Consider the following 21,566-nt stretch of genomic DNA (forward strand, 5'->3'; position numbering starts at 1 on the left):
TGCTCTGCCTAACAAAACCTCTTTCCTCTTTCTCCTGTGCCCTCTCTTTCCCTATTTTTTCTAGTCTGGGGGTGACTGCATGGGGGAAGGGAGTGTGCAGAACAGGGGGTGGGGGCTGGCTGTCAGTTTGTCACTCCTCTGCATCAGGAAGGCAGACCGTAAGGGACAGGTTAGCAGGGAAAGTCTTAAGGCCCTGGCGACCCTCTTTGATTTGTGCTGGGCAGCTGACAGCCCGCCTGGGAGAGGCGGGAAGGATGTATGTGCTGTATGTCTGGAATGTATTCCTCCTTTGGCTCTGTAAGGTGTGATGCTGCATAATGGCCATGAAGAAGTCATTTTGATCCTGTGACTATCTTGGCAAGAGTTCCAGGAAGACATATGGACCTAATCTTCGGGACTATTGTACAGACCCTTCCCTTAGGGATTGTCTTTGCAGGCTTTCTTCCACTTCTAAGTCATATGGCTCTCACCTTGGCTTTATTCTGTATTTACTTAGGAGATAAAAAGATAAATTTTATTCAATTTGTGGAACTAAAAATATTAATGTAAGAGCCATCATTATGCCACATATCAACTTCTCACCTTGAAGGCAGTGCACAGAGCAGGGTTCTGGATATAAACCCAGAAAGGATTAGAGAAAAAGAGGTCTGAGCAGAACTTGGTACACACTGTGAAAATAGGATTTTTCACCATTCTGTGATCCAGTATCTTCATCTATAAATTTACAAAGAGGTGACATAAACAAGTCTTCCTAGGAATGATAACCTGTGGCCCTGGCTGGTTGGCTCAGTAGTAGAGTGTTGGCCTGGCATGTGGAAGTCCTGAGTTTGGTTCCCAGTCAGGGCACACAGAAGCAACTCTCTCTCTCTCTCTCTCTCTCTCTCTCTCTCTCTCTTCCTCTCCTGCAGCCATGGCTCTGATGGTGTGAGCAAGTTGGCCCTGGGCACTGAGGATGGCTCCATGACCTTGCCTCAGGTGCTGAAATAGCTTGGTGGCTGAGCAACAGAGTAGTGGCTCCAGATGGGTAGAGCATTGCCCTGTAAGGGGCTTACTGGTTTGGTCCTGGTCAGGGCACATGTGAGAGTCTGTCTCTCTATCTCTCCTCCTCTTACTTAATAAAAATAAATAAATAAATAAGGAATGGTGACTTGCTTAAATCTCATTCTGTAACAAATTGTTCTTTGAAATAGCACAATAAATCTAGAACCTGTCCCCTAAGTTTCTGTCTGTGTGTTTGGGAAGTAACCTCTTGTTCAATTTAAACTTCATCTATGGCCTTCATTTAATCTTGATCCTTGTTTCTTTCCTTGAAGAGTCTGACTATTGTGATGATGACCAAAAAAAATTTTTTTCTCAGAAATTCCAAAGTCCGACCCCAGTCCAGGGAAATTGACTGTGCTTTGCCCCTAAAGTTACCCTTAAACTAGCTCCCAGAACAATGCCAGTTAATAGGTCTGCCAGAATCTTGATTCACTTACCAGTGTTTTCTGAATCTTCTCTGAGAAAATCCTTTGGAGTTGTACTACTGGGAAAAGGACAAAGAAGCAAAAACTGTGGAGACAGAGGTTTCCTGGTGTGTGAGGTCTTCTTAGCTTAGAGCTAAGTGATTTTTCCTCTACAGAAACTTCAGAATCACCTTGCTTAAAAGATTGCTTGGCTGATGGCCAGCCTTAAAGGGACAGGCCTTTAAAACCTCAGTGGTCGCTACGCTATCAAGGTCTAATAAATGACTGTTCTTTGAACCCTGACTAAGAGAAATAAGTAATTACACACTCTTCTTGTCCCTACACATTATGGCTATAGATGAAGTCAGTCTTACAGACTCTGATTATATTACTCAGAGAATTCTAGATCTTGAAAATTCTCAAGAGGTCACCTGATCTGGCCTCTTCAGCCTCAAGGCTAGTGGCTACTAACTTGGCGGGGTGCAAGAACACCAGCAGGCTGTCAGGACATTAGATGACATTTGGGGCATAAGCAAAATTCCCTGCACACGTCTGAGATACAATGGAGGGATTGTTGGGTGCATCGGGGGGCTTTCTTCACGTGGCTGGAAACAAGGTTGCTGACAGGTCCTAGTTGTACCCAGTTGGATGAACTTCCTTTCTTAGTTTTGGTACAAATAAATAAACCAGGCAAGGGTTCTGACTGATCTTTCATGGGTCTAATATTCTGTTCCCCCTGGACCAATAAACCATGGCTGTGTGTGTGTGTGTGTGTGTGTGTGTGTGTGTGTGTAGAGCAGGCCCAGCTTCATGGGCATATAAACTGTTGCTGTTGCACGGGGACCAATACTTCGAAGGATGGTGTGTTTGGCTTAATGCTCTGCTGTTGCCATCTAGAAATTCTTTAAAATGTTTTGAACAAGGATTCTGCATTTTAATTTTGTATTGGATCTCCTAAGTGATAGAGCCAGCCCTGCTATGGAGTCCTAGCTCAGCTTGGCAGTCATGTGGATGGGGTTGGTAGGGAAGGGTAAATAATTCCCAGAAGCCGTGCGTAGAGGGTGACCAGTATGGCTAGCATAATGCTCAGAATAAAAGGGACATGAAACATGAAAGACATGGTTCTTATCCTCAACAATCTCAATCTAGTAGGACGGGTTCTCTTTTCAAAAGTTTGTCTCCATAATGCACTCATATCCAAATGCATATAATATTTACCTTGAATGCAAATGGGAACATCCAACTACTCTAGGAAAGTCGAAGCTCCTCAAGAAATTAAAAATAGAATTACCATATGATCCAGCCATCCCACTCCTTGGTATATATCTGACAAAAAATATATATATATCTATAGATATATAGATATATCTATAGATATATATATCATTATCTTGAAAATATCCATACCATCATGTTCATTGATTGCAGCATTGTTCAAATGGCCAAGGTATGGAAACAACCTAAGTGTCCACTGATGAATTAATGGCTAAAGAAAATGTGGTATATACAAAAAAAATGGAATATAATTCAGTCTTAAAAAGAAGAAAATCCTGTTATCTGCAACAATATGGATGAACATTGAAGGCATTATACTAAGTGAAATAAGCCATTCAGAGAAGAACAAACAACTGCATGGTACTGCTTATATGTGGAATCTAAATTTTTTTTAAAAAGTCAAACTTATAAAAACAGAGAGTAAACTAGTGATTGCCAGGGTTGGATATAGGGGAAGTAGGGAGAGGAGGAAATCTTACCTTTTCCACGGCATAGATGGACCTTGAGATTCCTATGCTAAGTGAAATAAGCCAGTCAGAGAAAGACAAATATCATATGCTCTCACTTATATGCGGGATCTTATGAACACAATAAACTGCTAAACAAAATGGAAACAGAGGCATGGACACATGGAACAGATGGATAGCTGTCGGTGGGGGGGCAAGAAGACTGGATGAAAGAAGGTGAAGGGATTAGCCAGAAAAACTTATATATATAAAACATAAATACAGACAGGGTGGTGATAACCAGAGAGAAAGGGAGGAGGGAAATGGGAATGGAAAGAGACTTTGCTTGGGACCGAGGGTGCATGATATAGTATGTAGATGGTGTTATTTGAGTTGTATACTTGAAATCTGTATAATTTGGCAAACCACATCATCCCAATAAATGGAAGGAAGGGAAGGGAAGGGAGGGGACGGAAGGGGAGGGGAGGAGAGGAGAGAGCAGGGGAGGGCAGGGGAGGGGAGGGGAGGGGAGGGGAGGGAGGGAGGGAGGAAGGAAGGAAGGAAGGAAGGAAGGAAGGAAGGAAGGAAGGAAGGAAGGAAGGAGGAAAGAATGAGGGAGAGAGGGAGGGAAGGAGGGAGGGAGGGAGGGAGGGAGGGAGGGAGGGAGGGAGGGAGGGAGGAACGTACAAACTTTCAGTTACAAAATTAATAAATCTGAGCATCTAATGTAGAACATGATGACCATAGTTGATAACACTGTATTGTATAATTGAAATTTACTAAGAGAATAGAACTTAAATGTTTTTCCCACCCTCCTCAAAAGAAAGTAAATATGTGAGGTAATGAGTCTGTTAATTAACTTGATGGTGTGATTCTTTTCCAATCATCACATTGTACCCTTTAAGTGCCTTATACTTTTATTTGTTAATTATACCTCCATAAAACTGAAAATGTTTCCTAAAAAGTAAAGAAAATATAGGAAGAATGTCCACCTTTGATTTTAACATCACAGAGATTAGTTTTTGTAAAATTATTAGCTAATCTATGAATACAGATAGCATTAAAAGTCTCTTGTACAAGAGTGAGACCATTCTAGCAACAGTGACTTAACTATTACATACTGTTAAAAGTATTCTTTCTACAATTATGCATAAAGAAAAGGAGAAAGTAAGCCTTAGAATGGTGTCTGTAGCCTAGTAAGGACAAGTGAATGGATGGAGAATATATAGAAGGAAGCTGAGCAAAGAAGAAAAGAATAGCATGAACAGGAAGGAGGGAGGTAAATTGGCAATGCTCAGTTCTTTATCTTGATAGTCAGGTTCTCCAGGAAGACGGTGGATGGAAACCATAAAAATAAAGGGTAAGCTATATCTAGAGCAATAAATTTTATGAAATGTTAATTGAGTTTACTCTCAGAACTCTTCTTTTTATTATTACATTTAACACCAAACACTAAGAAATTAATCAGGAAATTCCATCTGGCCAACAAGTTTAATTTATGAAATTCCTTTTGCTTTGGAAGATTAAAAGCAATCCTCTGAGTAAAGTGAGCATTCTAAGAGAGCCCCAAAAGGTCCTGAACAAAGAGTCTAGAGTGCCATTTCCTTTTATACTGTAACATCTTTGAGTCACTTGCTATCTATAAATAAACTTACTTTTATAGAAATGGCTCTTAAAAAGCAGCAGCATGCTAGAATTCAATCCAGAAGGCTAATTAAAAAATGTTTTAATTTTTAAAAATTAATTATAGGCTTAAGATAACCTAGGAATTAGTTATAACTTGGCTTACTATCAGTTTTACGTTGCTTAACAACTCTTTAAAATAATTCTTTACATCGGGCCTTATTTTAAATGCAATTCAAGGTTAATTGAAGATTTGTTGATAATGGATGCCCTGTTCTGTACTGGGGAAAATGAAATCACTAATATTCTGAAGTCAGCAATAAACGTTTCCCTTTAAAAATACACACTTGGTCTTCTTAGATCTTTGTGGTTTCCCTCAGCGTAATATGAGAAGTTATTTGATACCAAAATGAATGTTTGAAATGAAAACCCTCCACTTAAACACATACGACAAAGAAAAGCAAGGGAAATTTGGGGGCAATGTTTATCTTGGCAGAAAGGTATGTTTAACAGTAAATCTATGAAAAATAACATGATGAAATAATGAGAACTTGAGGCCTAGATATTTGAACTTATTCGTTGGTTTTACGTTGGGATAACAGAGAAGAGTGTTAGATGTAGGTGAGGCTTATGTTGAAAATAGATGCCTGGGAAACATGATAGCTCTTACTCTATGTCATGAGGCGCAGATAGTTTGATGTAGAAGTTGTAGCACTTGGCTGTTTTAGACCTCAGAAGGTAAATACGGCCCTTTCTAGGGTACGTGGTTTAAAAATACAGGAAGCAAAGTGACCATTTCTGCCTCTGTCTTAGTCAACAAAGATTAAATGCTAGGTCTTATCTGATTTTTGCTCTAGAAAAATAATCTTTGGGTGGTTTTCTCCTAAGAATTCCTTCGAAGAGGAGCAGACTTTAGCACTAGACAGAACTAGAGGCTGAACGGGACCTCAGCACGTGCCTCTTATAACAGAAACTAATTGACTTTCCGTAATCTGGCCTGTCTTACCACATTTTAGATAGAGTAAAAATGACCACTTCCAAGCTTGCTGTTTCTTGACAACTGAAAATAATGGCTTTTTTTTTTTTTTGAAAGAAGAAAGAGTAAACACGGTATTTGATTCAGTGGTGCCATAGAAATCCAGCAAAAAACACAGTTATATTTTTCAACTCCATGGATGGCAGCTGTTAATTTACACAGTGAGAGCACAGTTCATAGCATCCATTATACAACAGAACCAATGCAAAGGTATTACCACTTTGAAATAAGTAACACCTTAGGTCTCTGTTGGGTAAAGAGAACACAAGGGCATAAGATAAGTCTAGTTGACATTTCTGGAAAGAGATAATAAACAATGTAGACCAACAGCAAAATATTCTCCGTCTTCCTTGGGGAAGTAAGCTACTATTCCAGTAAACAGAATTTCTAGAAGGGAGGGTGTGAGGTTGTTACATAGCAGCTAATGTCCTCTTGTCATAGATCCCAAGAGAAGGCCCCAGGCATCTAAAATAGTTGCTGGTCTAGAGAACTAAGCAAGATAAGTATTTTCTTTCCTAAACTCAAGATTCTTCATTTTGACATCTGCTAGGGACACTAAACTCTGAAAGATTATGAAATGTCAAACTGATCCTCATAAATTGTGAGAACATTCCACGAGATGATGTGAGTTTCAGTGGGGCAAATAGAAAGTATTGCATTTATTTAATAAATCTATATAAAAGTTTAACATTCATGGGCTCTGAATCACTGCAAAATGTTTCCCAGAGATGCTGTACCAGTGTCCTATGGCAACCAAAATAAAGATAACAGCTTTAGAGAATGAACACAGATAGAATATTCGGCTAGATGGGCCCTTATTTGCTAGAGTAGCATTTTATATAATCCTACTTTCTTGTGCCTTTTGAAAAACATGGTGTCTAATCCCCTTAACATCATTTTTCTTCATTTTTACTACATGTGAGAGGAGTGTAATGCCTTTTAGTAGCAAAGCTGGTCTAAGTGTGAAATCAACATCAACTTGAAATTCCACTGTTGGGTGAAGTTATCGAATCTTATTGAATTAGAATCTCAAGTCAGACTCCAAGGAGACATGAATGATGTCTGTGCTGGTCTCTCCTCCCAGAGTAGTATTCATGAGTCACTGCGAACTTTTTTCTGTCTCTCTCTCTCTCTCTCTACATTTATCTCAGTAGCTGTGTTGTTTGATTGCTAATGCTTCGTGTTTGAATTGAGCTGCTTGATTTTAATTCATTCTGGCACCCCTTCATGGAGCACTAAATTTCCTCTCAATGGCCATCCGTGCAATGGCAGTGAGCCCTGAAGTTTCTGCCACCAATGGGGTTTTAAGCCTTTATTGCTTTGTGCAGCTCATCCACTCTTGGTTCAAGGGCAGACTAGATACTGAGATCCCAGTCAGATACTCACAGGTAATGACACCAATTACTTGGCAGGATGTGTAAGATAAGCCTTTCTCTTCTCTTTTGTACCACCCTGGTGGATCCTGATACATTCTTTCATTTATCAAGTGGAAGTTCATTCACTGAGGGAATGGCGTCATCAAAGCTCCTGTGTCTTGGTGGCGTGGTTCTTTAGTGTTAGATGTTTGCTTCTCAACATCTTCAGATTTGAAATCAACAGAACCATCTAACATACAAAAACAGCATTGGTTTCACAATCTAAAAGCTCTCAATCATTATATGTATAGTATTCTGAAACAAGATACTGCTCAGAAGTGTGTGTGTATGTGTGTGTGTGCATGTGTGTGCATGCTTTTTCACTTTCAAGGCCAAACACCCAATTCCCAAAAAGTCAGAGCTTCTCAGTGCATAGCAGGAATCTGACCACATGCTAAATATAGCTTACAGGGACCCAGAGCTTAACATGTTCTACCACTCATTTCTTTTGACTGAGGAGTATCTTCTTTCAAGTAAGTGGTGAGTCATGGGGATATCTAGAAGTGAAGCTTCTTTCTTACACATAATTCTTGTTTGCTTCCAGCACTAGTCAGATTTCTAGAAAAAGAAAAAGCCTGGGAAAACATCAAACTATCCCTTGAGAGCAGACTGGAGAGGCAGGAGGACAGGTAGAGATGGTAGTTTACGGGCCGGGCGAAGCTAACAGCAGCAGTGCGCTGGCCTCGCCCTCCCCAGACAGCACTTCCTCTCTGTGAAGACATTGGACAGGGTGTGCTAATCCCTGCCTTGGAAGGGAGGGAAAAGTTATCGATTTCTTTGCCTCAAAGCAATCTTCTAGGGAAAGCAATTGTTCCCTCCACATCAGTATTTTATCAGCATCAAGACTTAATGGTAAAATAAAAGGAAATGAATCCTGTTCTCTCGACTGCCCAGCACACATGTATTCCCGGGCTTTCTTCTTCCCACAATGACACTTAACTAGATCTTAAAATGTGGTTTGTCTAAGAAGGAACTTTATGTTTTTGGAATGGTTTTTCAAAAACAGGACTTCCTCTAGCGCCCTTGTTCCTCCTACGTGAAAATTTTTGCTGTCAGTTTTTCTTGTATGTACATCATCATAAGTTGTTTTTTTTTTTCACCCCTTTTTGTTTTTTATTTTTTTAGAGAATTGATACTAACCCAGCTACCCTCATTCCCTTCCTACATGGCATAAAATGTCAAGAAAGTAGGCTGGGTGCTATAGCCATAGAACAGATAGAAACTAACAATCCCACAGAGGGACCAAACTCATGACTGTGTTAAGAAATGCTAAGATAAGTATTCCCACTCAGCTCTGTTAGACTGCAAGGGGTATTTTGTTTATTAGTCTGCTACACACATTTCTAAAATACTGTCTTTGTTTCCACAGGACAAAACTATCAAAGAATAGGCTAATACAATTTTAAGATTCAAAATTATATACAAATAAATTTTTTAGATACACTGTCATGATACATTATTAAAATAAATAATAGAAATTATCTTTTAATTTTACTTGAAATTTTAATGTTTCCATTAAAATTGTTTACTTTGTTAAAAAAAGGGAACTTAGAACCAACCGCTTGTGCCATCAGCTCACATTATACTGAGGTTACTGAAGATGTTATAAGTCCTAGAATACTATGTTTTCATATCATGCCCCCATTCCCAAACCAGTGAAAAGATGAAAAAGAGAGCGATTACAATTAATCACAACTTAGATTAGGGGGAAAGGATGTGTGTGTGATCAGAAATCAATGTGTTCATATAAATACCTGGGGATTTTAAATCAACACAGAGGCAAGCCAGTGCATTCCAACTCTGACATTCAAAGACTCTCTGAAGAATACTAAACAAAACCACGTACGGCAGTTGAGACATGCTTCCTAACTACAGCTGTTCATAAATAACAACTTGAAATTTAGCTCTGGTTTGCATCTCCTTTAAAAAACTTGTTCTAAATTTATTTGTACTGTGTCAATTATATGAATCAAATGAGAGCTGAGAAACTTGCCATAAGAAAATGTTTTTGCTGGAAACCCTGTCCTGCTACCTTCTGAACTACCCGAACATAAAAATCTCTGTGTCTTCCACATGACAGCCATCTTTTTGGTGGAACCAAAATAGCTCTCTCAGGTAGAAAGCTGTCAGTAAGAGTTCTGACAGATACCAGATTTGGCATGCAGGAGGAAGGTGAGAAACAGTCCCATGGTAGGAGGTTCAGTGACAGCACCTGACTAGCTACGGAGTAAGATTGGAGGGGCGCTTAGAAAACAGTGCTCCTGCTAGACACTAGATCAAGCACAAGGAAACCAATGGGCATTGCTGGAAATGACAGATAACCCCGGGGGAGAAGGGAGCCGTTAACTCTTGTGGGATTTTGAAAGGACTGCAGTACCCATTGGAACTGGAAGGTTTCTATTCGTGAAAGGTATCAAATGCACTCACATGCATAGGCGTTTCTCTCCCTCTAGTGGTGGGGTGGGAGTTTTTGAAGTGATAGGATTATCACTGCATTATACTGCTTCATAAACAAAGATGAGTTTCCATTATAGCACATTTTAACCATAAAATTAGATTTTCATTAGGTGTGCTGCTGTCTCTTATGGGGGTTTTCATAACCATCCCTAATTTTTCTTGTTAGGAAATGCATTGCCTAAGTGTGCTGATTACCAGTGGTAAGGTAGCAAGGCGCTCCCTTTCCTTTAGGCTAAAGGATGCCCATACTCACTCCTGAGATACAGGATTCCCCTCTCCTCTGCAGTCCTAGTACAGGTTGAACTCACCTGTCCCCAAGACTGGGCCGGAAAAACCAGAGGAGCTAAATAAGAAAGAGAAAGGTGGGAAATAAGGGAACTCAGAGGAGAGAAACTATGAAAGGATCTAAAGAATGATCTGAGCACGATAGGGCAATAATTAGAGATAAATTTTGGAACAAATATCCACCTCTACTTTGCAGTCTCTGTCATTTCTCTCCTTTTCACTTTTGGTCATGTGAAAATACGTCTGGTGTAGCAATTTGAATCAATGATGGTGAAAAAATAAAATGGATAGAAAAAGTAAACAATGACAACTCTAAGGAGAGTAACTAAAATTGGCTCCATGAAGGAAATAAATTGCATAATATCACAACCATCTAGGAGTATTAATGGGAATAGACTGTAGGTTATAGCTGTCTAATCAATAGATTACTTATTTATCGATAACTGAAAACCTATTGGTGTTAAGTCTGCAGGCTACGGAGCTTTTTCCTCTGCTCTATACTCAGGCATCAAAGATGCCTACTTGACTTCTCCTCTTGTATGTCTTCAAGGCAACTAAATTTATATTTTCCGGCAAACCCTTTTCTTTTCTAGTTTCTTTATCTCAGTGAATGACTCCATCACTCATCCAGTTGTACAAGTCAGAAATCTAGGAATTACATGACCCCACCTAGTCTTCCAATATCACGCTCATTCCATCACCCAGTCCTTCTATCTTACATTGTAAAGCTGTCTCATATAGGTCAGTTTATCTTTGCCTCCACCACCACACTATTTCATCATTGCCCTCCTGAACAAAGGGCATCCACTCATCCTTTATCAAATGCATTCTCCACATTGCACAACTTCATTCAACAAATATTTGTGAAGGGCCTACTCTGTACTCTGATAATATTGTTTTGAATAAAACAAATTCTCCATAAACATCAGATGGTCACAAACACTATGTGGAGGATTAAAATAGGGTGACATAATAGAGAATGGCTGAATGGATATTCTAAATTGTCTGTGCAAATGCAAGAACTGAGTGCGAGTTTCAACAAGGGATATGAGTTTCCAAGCAGAAAAATAAAGAAACTCCGCTGGGATGATGGTATCTGCTATCAAGGTTTCCTCGCTTATTAGAAGAGTGTTTCAAATACTGGCCAGGAACAAAAAGGAGAATCTAGGTATACCTCAGAGACTTTGCAGGTTCAGTTCGAGACCACCATAATAAAGGTAGTAGAGGCATACCTCAGAATTACTGTGGTTTTGGGTTCCAGACCTCTATAATAAAGTGGAGTGACCCCATGAGCCATACTCTTGTTGCTCTCCGAAGGTCTTGCCTTCCGTTTATTTAAAAAAAAAAAAAAAAGGCAACAACTTTGAAGTGCAATGGAGCAAAGTGCAAGTTAAAATGCCCTAGAAGGATCAACCTCCATCTGTCTCCAAGCACCTACACTTGAATACAGCACTTCACATCTGCAGGGAAGTCCCTGCTTTTTGTTAAATTTCCTGTATGTCTCCTCTCCCAAGTATGCAAGCTCCATTAGCATGCTCTTACTCACTGCTGCATCCCCATGACCTAAGAACTGGCACATAGTAGGTACCCAAATAAGTATTTGTTCCACAAATTGGCGTGTGAAGTGGAACAGTAGAAAATAACTGAGTGGGTGTGGGGGTTCAGGAAGTCTCCGGGAGATGTCAAGATCATTGACTTCAGCTTCAAAGGTTAAGTGGGGTATAAAACCCCGGCCAGGTTTCTCAGCTTTGGACCTCTTTCACCACTTATCTCACTCAAACCCAAACACACGCCCCCATCCACAAACCCCTCCAACTCCCCGCTAGGAGGAGTCACCCCTTACGACCCGGAAACCCTCCCACTGTCTCCTCTATTTCTCCTTCCCTCCCTTCCCGCCCGGGTTCCGGCTGCCTTAGATTGGCAGTGCTCGCCGGGAATAGTAGTTTTCCGGTCGGAGCTTAGAGAATTTTACACAGTTCCAGAACTACGCCTCCCAGAGAACCTCGCGGCAGAGAGGCTGTGTCACTTGAGCAGGACGTCGATGTGCAATGGCGGTTCCCGTGCTGCGCTGGTGCGGTCCTGGAAGGCATTGGGCTGTAGCCTGCTTGAACCACGGTTCCTACCACGGAAGAGGGACTCAGACGGGGTCCAGGTCCAGCGGGAAAAGGGGACAGAGCTCATTGGCTCAGCAGTCCCTCGTCACGGCACAGAAGCCGAGAAAAGGGTATACGACATGTATATCTTAGCGTACTGTCCGCTTCAGTGTGAGGTGCACCTGCTAGACGTGCGATGATGGCCACTACAGCCCGGCCGTCAGTGTAGATGTTTTGTTGTGCGGAGGGCGTTGGGCTGTAACTTGCAGCCCTGAAAGCTCAAAACGTGCCCTCCAGTAGTAGCCCCGCCTCCACACATAAACCGCTCTTCTCAAATAGATATATTGGAGAAATTCGCAAATGTAAAGTTTCGCAGGGTGTTGTCTTGAATCGAAAGTTACCCAGACAGAAGAATGGACGCAGTCGCCCTACTAATAAAAGGACCAGCAGTGGGGTCTGTGACACTAGAAGCGCGGTCTTATTTAGCTGACATTTAGCGCTGCTATGGGCCAGCAGTGTTCTAAAGGTAGAAGGGAGCCTTTACTTACAAGATCTGGAGAGTGGTGGCTTAATGTCATGAGTCAGAAAACACCGCCTGTCAGTGGAGGCCTTTGATTTTGAACAGGTATGGCTAGACCAAAGAGGATGCAGCCAATTCAAGAAATTTTCCTTCTTGGCTGTGTAGAGTGTTTTGCTTACTTTGCTAGATATCCTGTTTGTACTCCACAACTTAAGACTTAGTTTCTTTTTAAGTGGGTACATTTAAATAAGGCACATGTCTAATATTGCGTTAATCCTTTGAGATAGGTTAGCATTACTTTTGCTTTTCAATTGGAGGAACGGGGGTGGGGAGATACATGGAAGCATTCAGTGTCTATATTTTTCATAAGTTAGATCATCTCATTGTGAATGGAAAGTTTTTTTCTCTTATGTAATGAAACTGCAAAAATACTTTGAATTATATTGTAGTGAAATGCAGAGTTTCCAACAGAGTCTTTGTTTAATTCCTCTCAACTACAGGCTGTGCTAGCAATCTGTAAAAAGAAAGAATTAATCTGTGGCAATACTACAGCCACAGAACTTCATATATTGAAATGATTGAAACAAAATCCAATACATGTAAACAAAAATCTAGATAATACAGAAAATTTCCTGGGAGAAGAGCAGGATAGGAACAGACAAAATATGAGGAGAGTATGTGTCAACAGGCCTTCTGCAAGTTGTCCAAGATTATTGGGTTTCAGAGGGACACTTATAAGAACTTAGACCCAACAGAGGTGAGGCCAGATAAGAGGGATTACAGCATTTCACTGCTTCCTAGCTTTGATAGCAGTTAGGCATAAACAAACAAAGGAACCTGAAAGTAGATCTCTGGAACAGAAAGTGACTTGGGGGACCAAAAAAATCATTGCTAAGGATCTGATGGTTTAATGTTTTCCTTTGCACAAAATACCCAGGAGAGTATCATTTAGTAGTAATCAGTGTCACTGATTATTTTACTTGCAAGCCATTGTTATAAAATGAATTCGAGACATAACTGAGAATTTCCCTTCCTTTTAATAATGAGATGTGCAACACATTATTCCTGTAGTAGTAGAATCCTGACATTTGTTAACACTAAAAAATGTTCGCAAGATCAGCTTTCTTCATTTGCTGGGTGATTAATTGATAAAGGGCAGTTAATTTAGAAAAGGCTGCTTTTCACTGAAGTCAGCCAAGCAGTCGCCACCAGATACCCATTTCTAAATTGTTCTAAGATGTCACTTTGTTCCTTTGTCTCTCACCTAACTGTCTGTACAGTGAATTCTATGCCACATTGTAAATTAATTTTATTTTGTTGGTCCTGTAGGTATTCATTATGATTTTTTAAAATTTAATCGCTAATACACAGGGACACATTTTTTTAATGTAAGGAAATAAAAGTTTAATAAGTTAAAAATACAAATAGGAAATTAACATTTGTGGTTTAGTCATAGAAATTGATGTATGGTGACATATCTATTTCTTAACCGTTATATCTTTCTCTTCAGTGAACATGACTGGGCAGCTGTGGTAGGTCTGGAAATTCATGCCCAGATTTCCTCCAACTCCAAACTCTTCTCTGGATCGCAGGTCCTCTTTGCAGCACCTCCAAATTCTTTGGTGTCTTTTTTTGATGCATCTCTGCCTGGAACTTTGCCGGTAACGTTTTTATTTAATCCTCTTTACATTAGAAGATGTTTATGTTTTATTGAACATGGATAATGATTTCTTTGTTTTACTCTCTTGGCACAGCTCTTAGGAAATACGTACATGTTTAGGGAATTTTGGATGAAGTAGGATGGACTAAATGTTTTCTAGAGACCCATCTCTACAATTCTGTTTTTAAGTCTAAATATCATCTGTTTATTCACACACTTATTCACTCATTTCACACAGAGAATGCACAAGGTAAAAGAATACTTTAAGAAGTAAAAGCTTTCATAAATGTCTTCAGAGTTTCAAGAGAAGGTAACTGCGTCCTTGAAATAAGAACATGATGCTACTTTTTTAAAATGAACAGTCAGTAAAGATGATCTCTTAGAAATTAAAATTATGATACCCCACTGCCTCAAATTCAAAGAGTTAGAAAATGAGTCAGAGGAAGTCTTCCAGAGTAAAACACACAAAGAATTGGAAAATAGGGGGGGGGGGGAGAAAATGAGAAGATCCATCCAGAATGTCCAACATTTGATTAACAGGAGTTTCAGAACAGAGAAAATAGGCAAGAGGAAGCGGTCAAACAGATAACACAGATTAGTTTCCCCGAACTGAAGGACATACGTCTCCAATCAGAAACAACCCAGAGCAAGGAGTAAAAATAGCCTCCCAGGCAAGCGTGTCATCGTGAAGTGTAGGAATGCCTGCGATAATGAGCAGATACTAGACCTTACGGAGAAGAAGTGAAAGGTCACATTCAAGGGACAAGGAATCAGGATGGAGTCCTGGAGAGGTTCCCGACTGCCGGCTCTGCAGCCGCAGGACCTGATGGGAGGGGAGGATGGATGACTCCAGGACAGCAGGTAGCTAATGTGTGTGTATACAAGAGCTTTTACATATAAACAGGAGTCTTTGAGAATATTAAGCAATAGGTAATAAAAAGTGAAGCAAATGAAAGACCTGTTAACTCTAGGAAAAACTAAATGTTCATGAATGAAAATGTAGTCATAGTATACTTAAAAGCTCAGGAGAGAAACATATTTGCTTAATAGAAGCAGCACCAACTACTGATTTAATAAAAACTGACATAACTAGGATATTGGGAAATAAAAGAACTAAATTGTTATCTTCCATAACCAGAAGTCATGCTCTAAATCAATAAAGAAAAAAGTAACGTAAGCATAAGCTTTAGGAATATTTAGGCTACAGATGAGGGGAGCCCTCAGATTCTTCTTTTTAGATCCTAAGTTAGTCAGTTAGATTTTGTTTGGGTTTTTTGGCTATTATTTCTGTTTTGCTTTTTATTTTTATTTTTTTAAATAAGGCAATGAGTGAAAGATTTAGAACTCTCAAGAGTCAAAAGTTTCTTCAAGAAAGTTTAAAAATTTTTTATATATATGATATTAATAATCAGTCATTACCTCTACTGGTTCCTCGGCCTTCTGCTGGTAAATTTTCTTTTTCTTCCCCGAATTCAGTGACAGGCTTACCCATCCACCACCTGTAACACCTACCTAGCCTGCTCTTAGGAGGAATTAGCTCACCCACATTCTGGGTGGTTCACACTCAAGCTCATGCATGTGGTGAGCTTCCCTTTTCCCCTGGGATGAAGTGACCAACCTAGATACCAACCTGACTTTTAGACTTCAGTGTCAGCTTATCATGGGGTTGCACTTGGGGGCAACTTATTTTGTTCTTAAATAGAAATAAGGTAAAATAGCGAGCATGGGTAAATTCTTGTGAGACAGAGTAAGATATAAAAAGCATTGCAAAATATCTCACCTTGTAACTTACTGAATGATCACTTGGGATGAAATGGGCCAAGAGTTGTGGTTCATGTTTTAAAAACAAGAACACTGTGTTATTGGGACAGTTTGTCAAGTCTTTCTTTTTCCCAGATTGTGGAAGGATTGTTACAATCAAATGGCCATGAGCCTTGTCAAGCAGATGATGGATTTTCCAAAGGTCCCCTGGAACAGCATGTTATTTAAAAATAGGAAGACAGATACCTTACAAGACAGCTCAAAAATCTGAAGGTGCTCGCTGCCAGGGAACAGGACAGGCAGGGAAGGGTGGTAGTAATGGCTGCTTTTCATAATAAATATTTCAAAACCCTGGCCAGTGGCTCAGTGGATAAAGCATTGTTCCGGTCTGCCAAGGTCACGAGTTCAATCCCTGGTCAGGGCACATACAAGAGGCAGCCAGTGAGTGCACAGCTAAATGGAACAACTAGGTGGAACAGCGAGTTGATGCTTCTCTCTCTCTCTTTTTTTCTGAGATTGATGAAAAAAAATTTTTTTTAATTATTTCAAGATACACGTCTGTAATATTTTGTTCAACAAAGAATAAAATCAGGTTCCTGAGAAAGCAGGGATTGTCTCCCACTGTAACCCAGAGAAAACGTCCCCCTCCACCCACAGGAAAGGCCGCTTTTAGGTTGGGTTGTGGCAGATTGAGGCAGCTCCCCTTCGCTAGCACTGTTTCTCACAGCTCACTCTCCTGTCTGGCGCTCCTTCCGGCCTGTGCTAGTATCTCTTGCTTCTGGGTCTGTGGATGGTGCCCTCCTTTCGTTCTTCTGTGCCTGTGATCCTTTGTTTCCCCCGAGCTCTTGAGTGATAGCCCAGAATTCTAAGTTGACAGTTATTCCCCCTCAGCACTCTGAAGACATGACGCCGTTGTCCTCAGGCATCTGTTACGGCTGATGAGAAGTCCACATTCTTTGTAGGTAATCTGTTTTTGCTCTGTGATAGTTTCACCCAAGATGTGTCCAGGTGTGGATTTGCTTTTATTTGTTCTGCTCAGTTCTCAGTGTGATCTTTCCGCGTGAAGACTCTGTTCTGGACTGTGGAGGTGTCTCTGTGGGATGAATTCCTGGTGGACTGTGCTAGGGCCCACTCAGGTTTATTGAATAAACAGGTTCTATGTTAATTTCTTTATCCCCAAACTGCTACACAGCTTGGATAGTGCCAGCATTCAAGCCCCCAAGCCAGGTACTGGGGCAGGGACTCTGATTTCTCAAGAATCTCTTTGACCCATGGCTTGAGGTGGGTGGCCTCCTCCATATCAGCTCCTCCGGTTGGTGGCCAATTTTCTGACTGTACCAGGATTTCATGGCTTCCATCTGCCTACCCCAATGGGCTCACAGCCTCAACATCTTCTCCCGAGGTGCTATAAATTGCCAACATCTGGTGTCTCTTCAACCTGGCTAACAATAATGATAGTAATAAAATTTTAGTTAATATTTACTGAGCGCTTGTTAGGTGCCGGGCACTGTTCAGGTGCTTTCTTTATATGTGTTTACTTACTTTAACTTCGTAACAGCTCTGTGAGACAGTTTCTATCATGAGCCCAATTAGAATGTAAGTGGAGAAGCCGGGTCCAATCCAGTGCAGGCATACCTTGTTTAGTTGTGTCACTTAACTAAGTGTCACAGGTGTTGCATATTTTGATTTTACAAACTAAAGGCACGATCCTCCCCCCCAACCAAAAGATGATTAGTTGCTTTGCTGCAGTGGTGAGACCAAGCTTACAGAGTCTCCGAGGGAATCTGTGGTCGAGCTTCCTAGCTCACACCCTTAACCCCTGGGCAGGTCCTGCCTCTTGCAGTTCCCCCTGGGTGATAGATGGCTTCGAACTCCACAACTGTGTGAGTCTCAAGAGATTTCCTTTTTTTGCTTGTGGTCTGGCTGTGTGTGTTTATTTGTAAATTTTTATGCGTATATAAATGTCTGTTTATAGATATAAAACTCATTTTTATCCCCCACCTCCACCACCCCCCCATTCTGATTTGTGACACGTCGTCTGAATGTTTCTTAGGACCACAGACATTTTGTCTTCCTATTTTACCTTTACTTTTAGAATTATATGGAATCCCATCGTAAATCATCAGACTGAAAGGTCATTCAGCCCATTTCCCTGCATACCAGCAGGATTACAGCTAAACTAAGGACAGCATTCTCTGTTCCTACAGCAGGATTCAGCCTCACTCATTATTTTGTCCTAGCTTAAAAAAACAAAAAACTCTTACTCTGATACACAGTCTTCTTTAATTTATTTAATAATTAGTTGTCTACAGAACTATAGATAGGATCCTAGGCTATTTGCTTAGTTAGATATTTCCTATTTGTCAATGTCTTTTTAATTTCTCTGCTTGCAATACTTGATATATGGATGTGAAATAGAAAGAAAATGTATTTGTTTGATAAAATGTCATGGGATTTACAAGTCTATTTGTTTCATTATTTGCCAACGTTTCCAGTAATGGTGCAATTTTAGGAAGGCATGCCACTGGTTTGCAATGTATGCGTGTACAGATCTGCTTGCTCTCACACACCCATTCACTCCTCGTTATTTGAAATGCTTGCCCCTCGTGGTGCCGGCCTCTGTGCAGGAGAAAGCAAAGAGAACGTTGTAGCCTCTGCCCATGATGCCCACTGCTAGGTGGCTCATCTGTGGCCAGTAGGTCATTTCTGACCATTTCAGGCTGTGCCACAATCAGATTAATTAGAAACTAGTGGACTCTCCCTTTGTTTTGCTTATCTGGAAGCTCTTATCTGCATGTAACATGGAACCCCCTACTCATTGCAAAGGTTGCTTATTTCTAGAACTGGGGAAAGGACTCTAAAAGCTGTTGTCCACACACATGTGCAAGACTATTCTCCTCTTGTTTCAGGATTGGCCTGTCTTATAAAGCATTCAGACCTCGCCATATCATAGGTGTTTGGATTTGGCCCTGGCAGCTGTGGAATGAAAACTGAATTGTTGTTTATCTCATCTTATAAAACTTTCTTTTATTCACAAGAGTATGCAGCAGTATTAGCAAGAATAAGGGGAGTAGAGTAGGGGGTGGAGAATATGATGTGTATAACTGATGTGCCTGCCCCCTGGGAACTAACAAACTGCAGATAACTGAACTTCACATGGGAGATTTTTCCTGAACACATCTGCAGACTGCACCATAAGGGACCTCGTCCCTTAAAGAAATGATAATGTGAAAGCTTTCATGAAGTACTTTGAGATTAATTTATTTTTTGAATTTTTTTGACAGATTTATTTAAAGCTAGGTAAATCTGCAACATTCTAGCTCTCTGAGCAGAGCAGATATTGGTAATAACTTTTGTTTTGAAGGACCTAATAGATTTAGAAATACTTGAATGGTTTTAGAGAACATCAGGCTGAAACGCTTTCCTGACCCTTAATTCTAAACATTATTATAAAAGTTGTTTTTAACTGAAAGCTTCTAAGCAGAATAGAAATTCAAGAAAACGGCATTAGGGAAAAGTGTTTAAATGCATACATTTATAGTCAGATCTATAGCTTACCTCTTTGTCTGTTCACACTTAGATGATGTTTCATTATTTGACTAAGAAGTCAGAATGTAACAATTTTCTATTAAAATTGTTTTCCATTCAATGATTTGCTTTACTGTAATCTGTAGAACTTTTCATTACATCGTGTTCTTAGACTTTGGTCTTGACAGTTACTTGGGGAGGCACTTCTCTGTTTCTCTCCTTTATTCATTTGTAGAGTGGGGTGTTGCAGGGGTGAGGGAGTTTGTGCTGTGGCCCTCACCTCTTTCAAAGAGGCATGTCTGGGAGCTCATACACACACATGTGGGAAGGTTCCTTTTCAGCTCTTAAACTTTCCGAGAGTCCAAATTTGCCTTAAGATGTCATTACCTGGATGTTTCCCATGAACTCAGATGACTCGTTATGGTGATGGGCTTGCACATTCAGTGGGCAGCATGACCTCCCCTCCCCTCATGTGGGAAGCATTTGACTCTTTCCCTGCCACAGATCTTTTTCCAGCTTTCAGTGAATTCTTGAAAGCCTCCCTCTTCACAGCCACCTCCACTTCCCTCATGTAAGGCCAGGGTCCACCACCATCGTGGCCATGCACATGTAGGTTCATGTTGTATTCGGGCAGATGGTAAAGAAACAGTGGAGCCAAAAACTGGTGGCCCATTTCTTTATGAAGTCTCTCATCGGCCGAGGAGTAAACACGCAGGGAAAACACTTCCCTCTTCAGTCAGGACTCCGAACCCCTGACGCATTCTCTGGTTCCTCCTGAATCAAAGGCCCCCACAAGCCTCAGTAGGGCTCCCAAAGCCCCTCAGCTCTGGTTCCCCTTCTGCACACCTTCTCTCTCTGCCAACATGGCTTCTCCTTCAGCACTCTGCATTCTCTCTCCTGTCCCTGCAAAACTACCTGGGTCCTCCAAGACCCCTCCTCCAGCAAACATAACAAAACAACTGTCCTTCCCAAGCGGGAAAGTGATTTGCAGTATCACAGACCACATATACCTGGTGCTGCCCAGAGCCATATTCTAACAATAAAAGTGAGCAAACTCAAAAATACAAATTTACCAACTCATTTGCCCAACACCCTACCTCTCTGCCGGTCTTACATGCAGTATTCCCTACATGACATCTACCTGTATAATACAGTGCTTATACATTGCATCAATAGATACTTGTTTTATACAGTCGATTGACCATCCTTTCATGTATCTTGTTATAGTAATTTCTGTGTTTCGGTATAAGGTACTAAAAAGCAGTTCATGGATCTTTCTTGGGCCACTTGACATGTTTATAACACCCTTGATATTTCTTCATATCATTACACACGTGCACATGCATAGGGGGTCCATCTGAAAGAATTTTCCAGTTGTCTAAACACTTTCAATATTTTTTAACCTTTTTACAGTAATCATTCTTAAATTCATTTTGTACTTAACTGCTTTGAAATGGGGTATATTGAAGATAAGCTAACCTTTTCTTGATCACTCAAGGTTATCGGCATCATCAGTTACTGCTTAGTGTTGTAATGTAATGGGGCTTCAGGAGTGACAGAGGTGTGGAAAGCTATTTGATCCTACAGTCAGTGGCTAAGGTAGCCATTCTTTTTATGTTTCATCACCTGTCACCTTCTTTTCAAAGCTACTGTCAGTATAGTTAGCTCTAGGAATCCCTTCTTGCTCATTTTTCACTGGTCAATTATTATTTCTGATTTTCCCTAGCCCAGAAAGTCGGTTGACCACATTTGTAAATGTAAATGAGAACAAGGCTCTGAGTAGAGATCCGTCCTACAAAATAAAGTACACAGATGGTATGAAAACTGGCTTGCCTCTTGAACTTAGAAACCATATCTGAGTACAGTGGGAAGAGACCCTGGAAATCATTTAGTCCTCTTCAATTAGAAAGGAGAGGACAGCTGTTGTAATGTGCCCACAGTCACACATTATGCATTGTCCCAGTCAGATCACAATTTGGGTTTCCCACTCCTGATGTCACGCTTAGCTTCCAGTCTTGTGTT

At 40.6% G+C, this 21,566-nt stretch overlaps 1 protein-coding gene across 2 annotated transcripts in view; it reads left to right on the top strand.

The window, feature by feature from the left end:
• Positions 1–12,007: 12,007 nt before the first annotated feature.
• Positions 12,008–21,566, top strand: part of GATB (glutamyl-tRNA amidotransferase subunit B) — a 67,206-nt gene continuing 57,647 nt past the window's right edge. For both annotated transcript variants that reach the window (XM_066280871.1, XM_066280880.1), the window contains exons 1-2: positions 12,008–12,206; positions 14,106–14,256. In XM_066280871.1, the coding sequence (XP_066136968.1) occupies positions 12,031–12,206; positions 14,106–14,256 (327 nt within the window). In that variant the 5' untranslated portion in view covers positions 12,008–12,030. The remainder of the gene's footprint in view (positions 12,207–14,105; positions 14,257–21,566) is intronic.

The sequence above is a fragment of the Saccopteryx bilineata genome, chromosome 1 (assembly GCF_036850765.1).
Source record: "Saccopteryx bilineata isolate mSacBil1 chromosome 1, mSacBil1_pri_phased_curated, whole genome shotgun sequence".
Lineage (NCBI taxonomy): Eukaryota > Metazoa > Chordata > Mammalia > Chiroptera > Emballonuridae > Saccopteryx > Saccopteryx bilineata.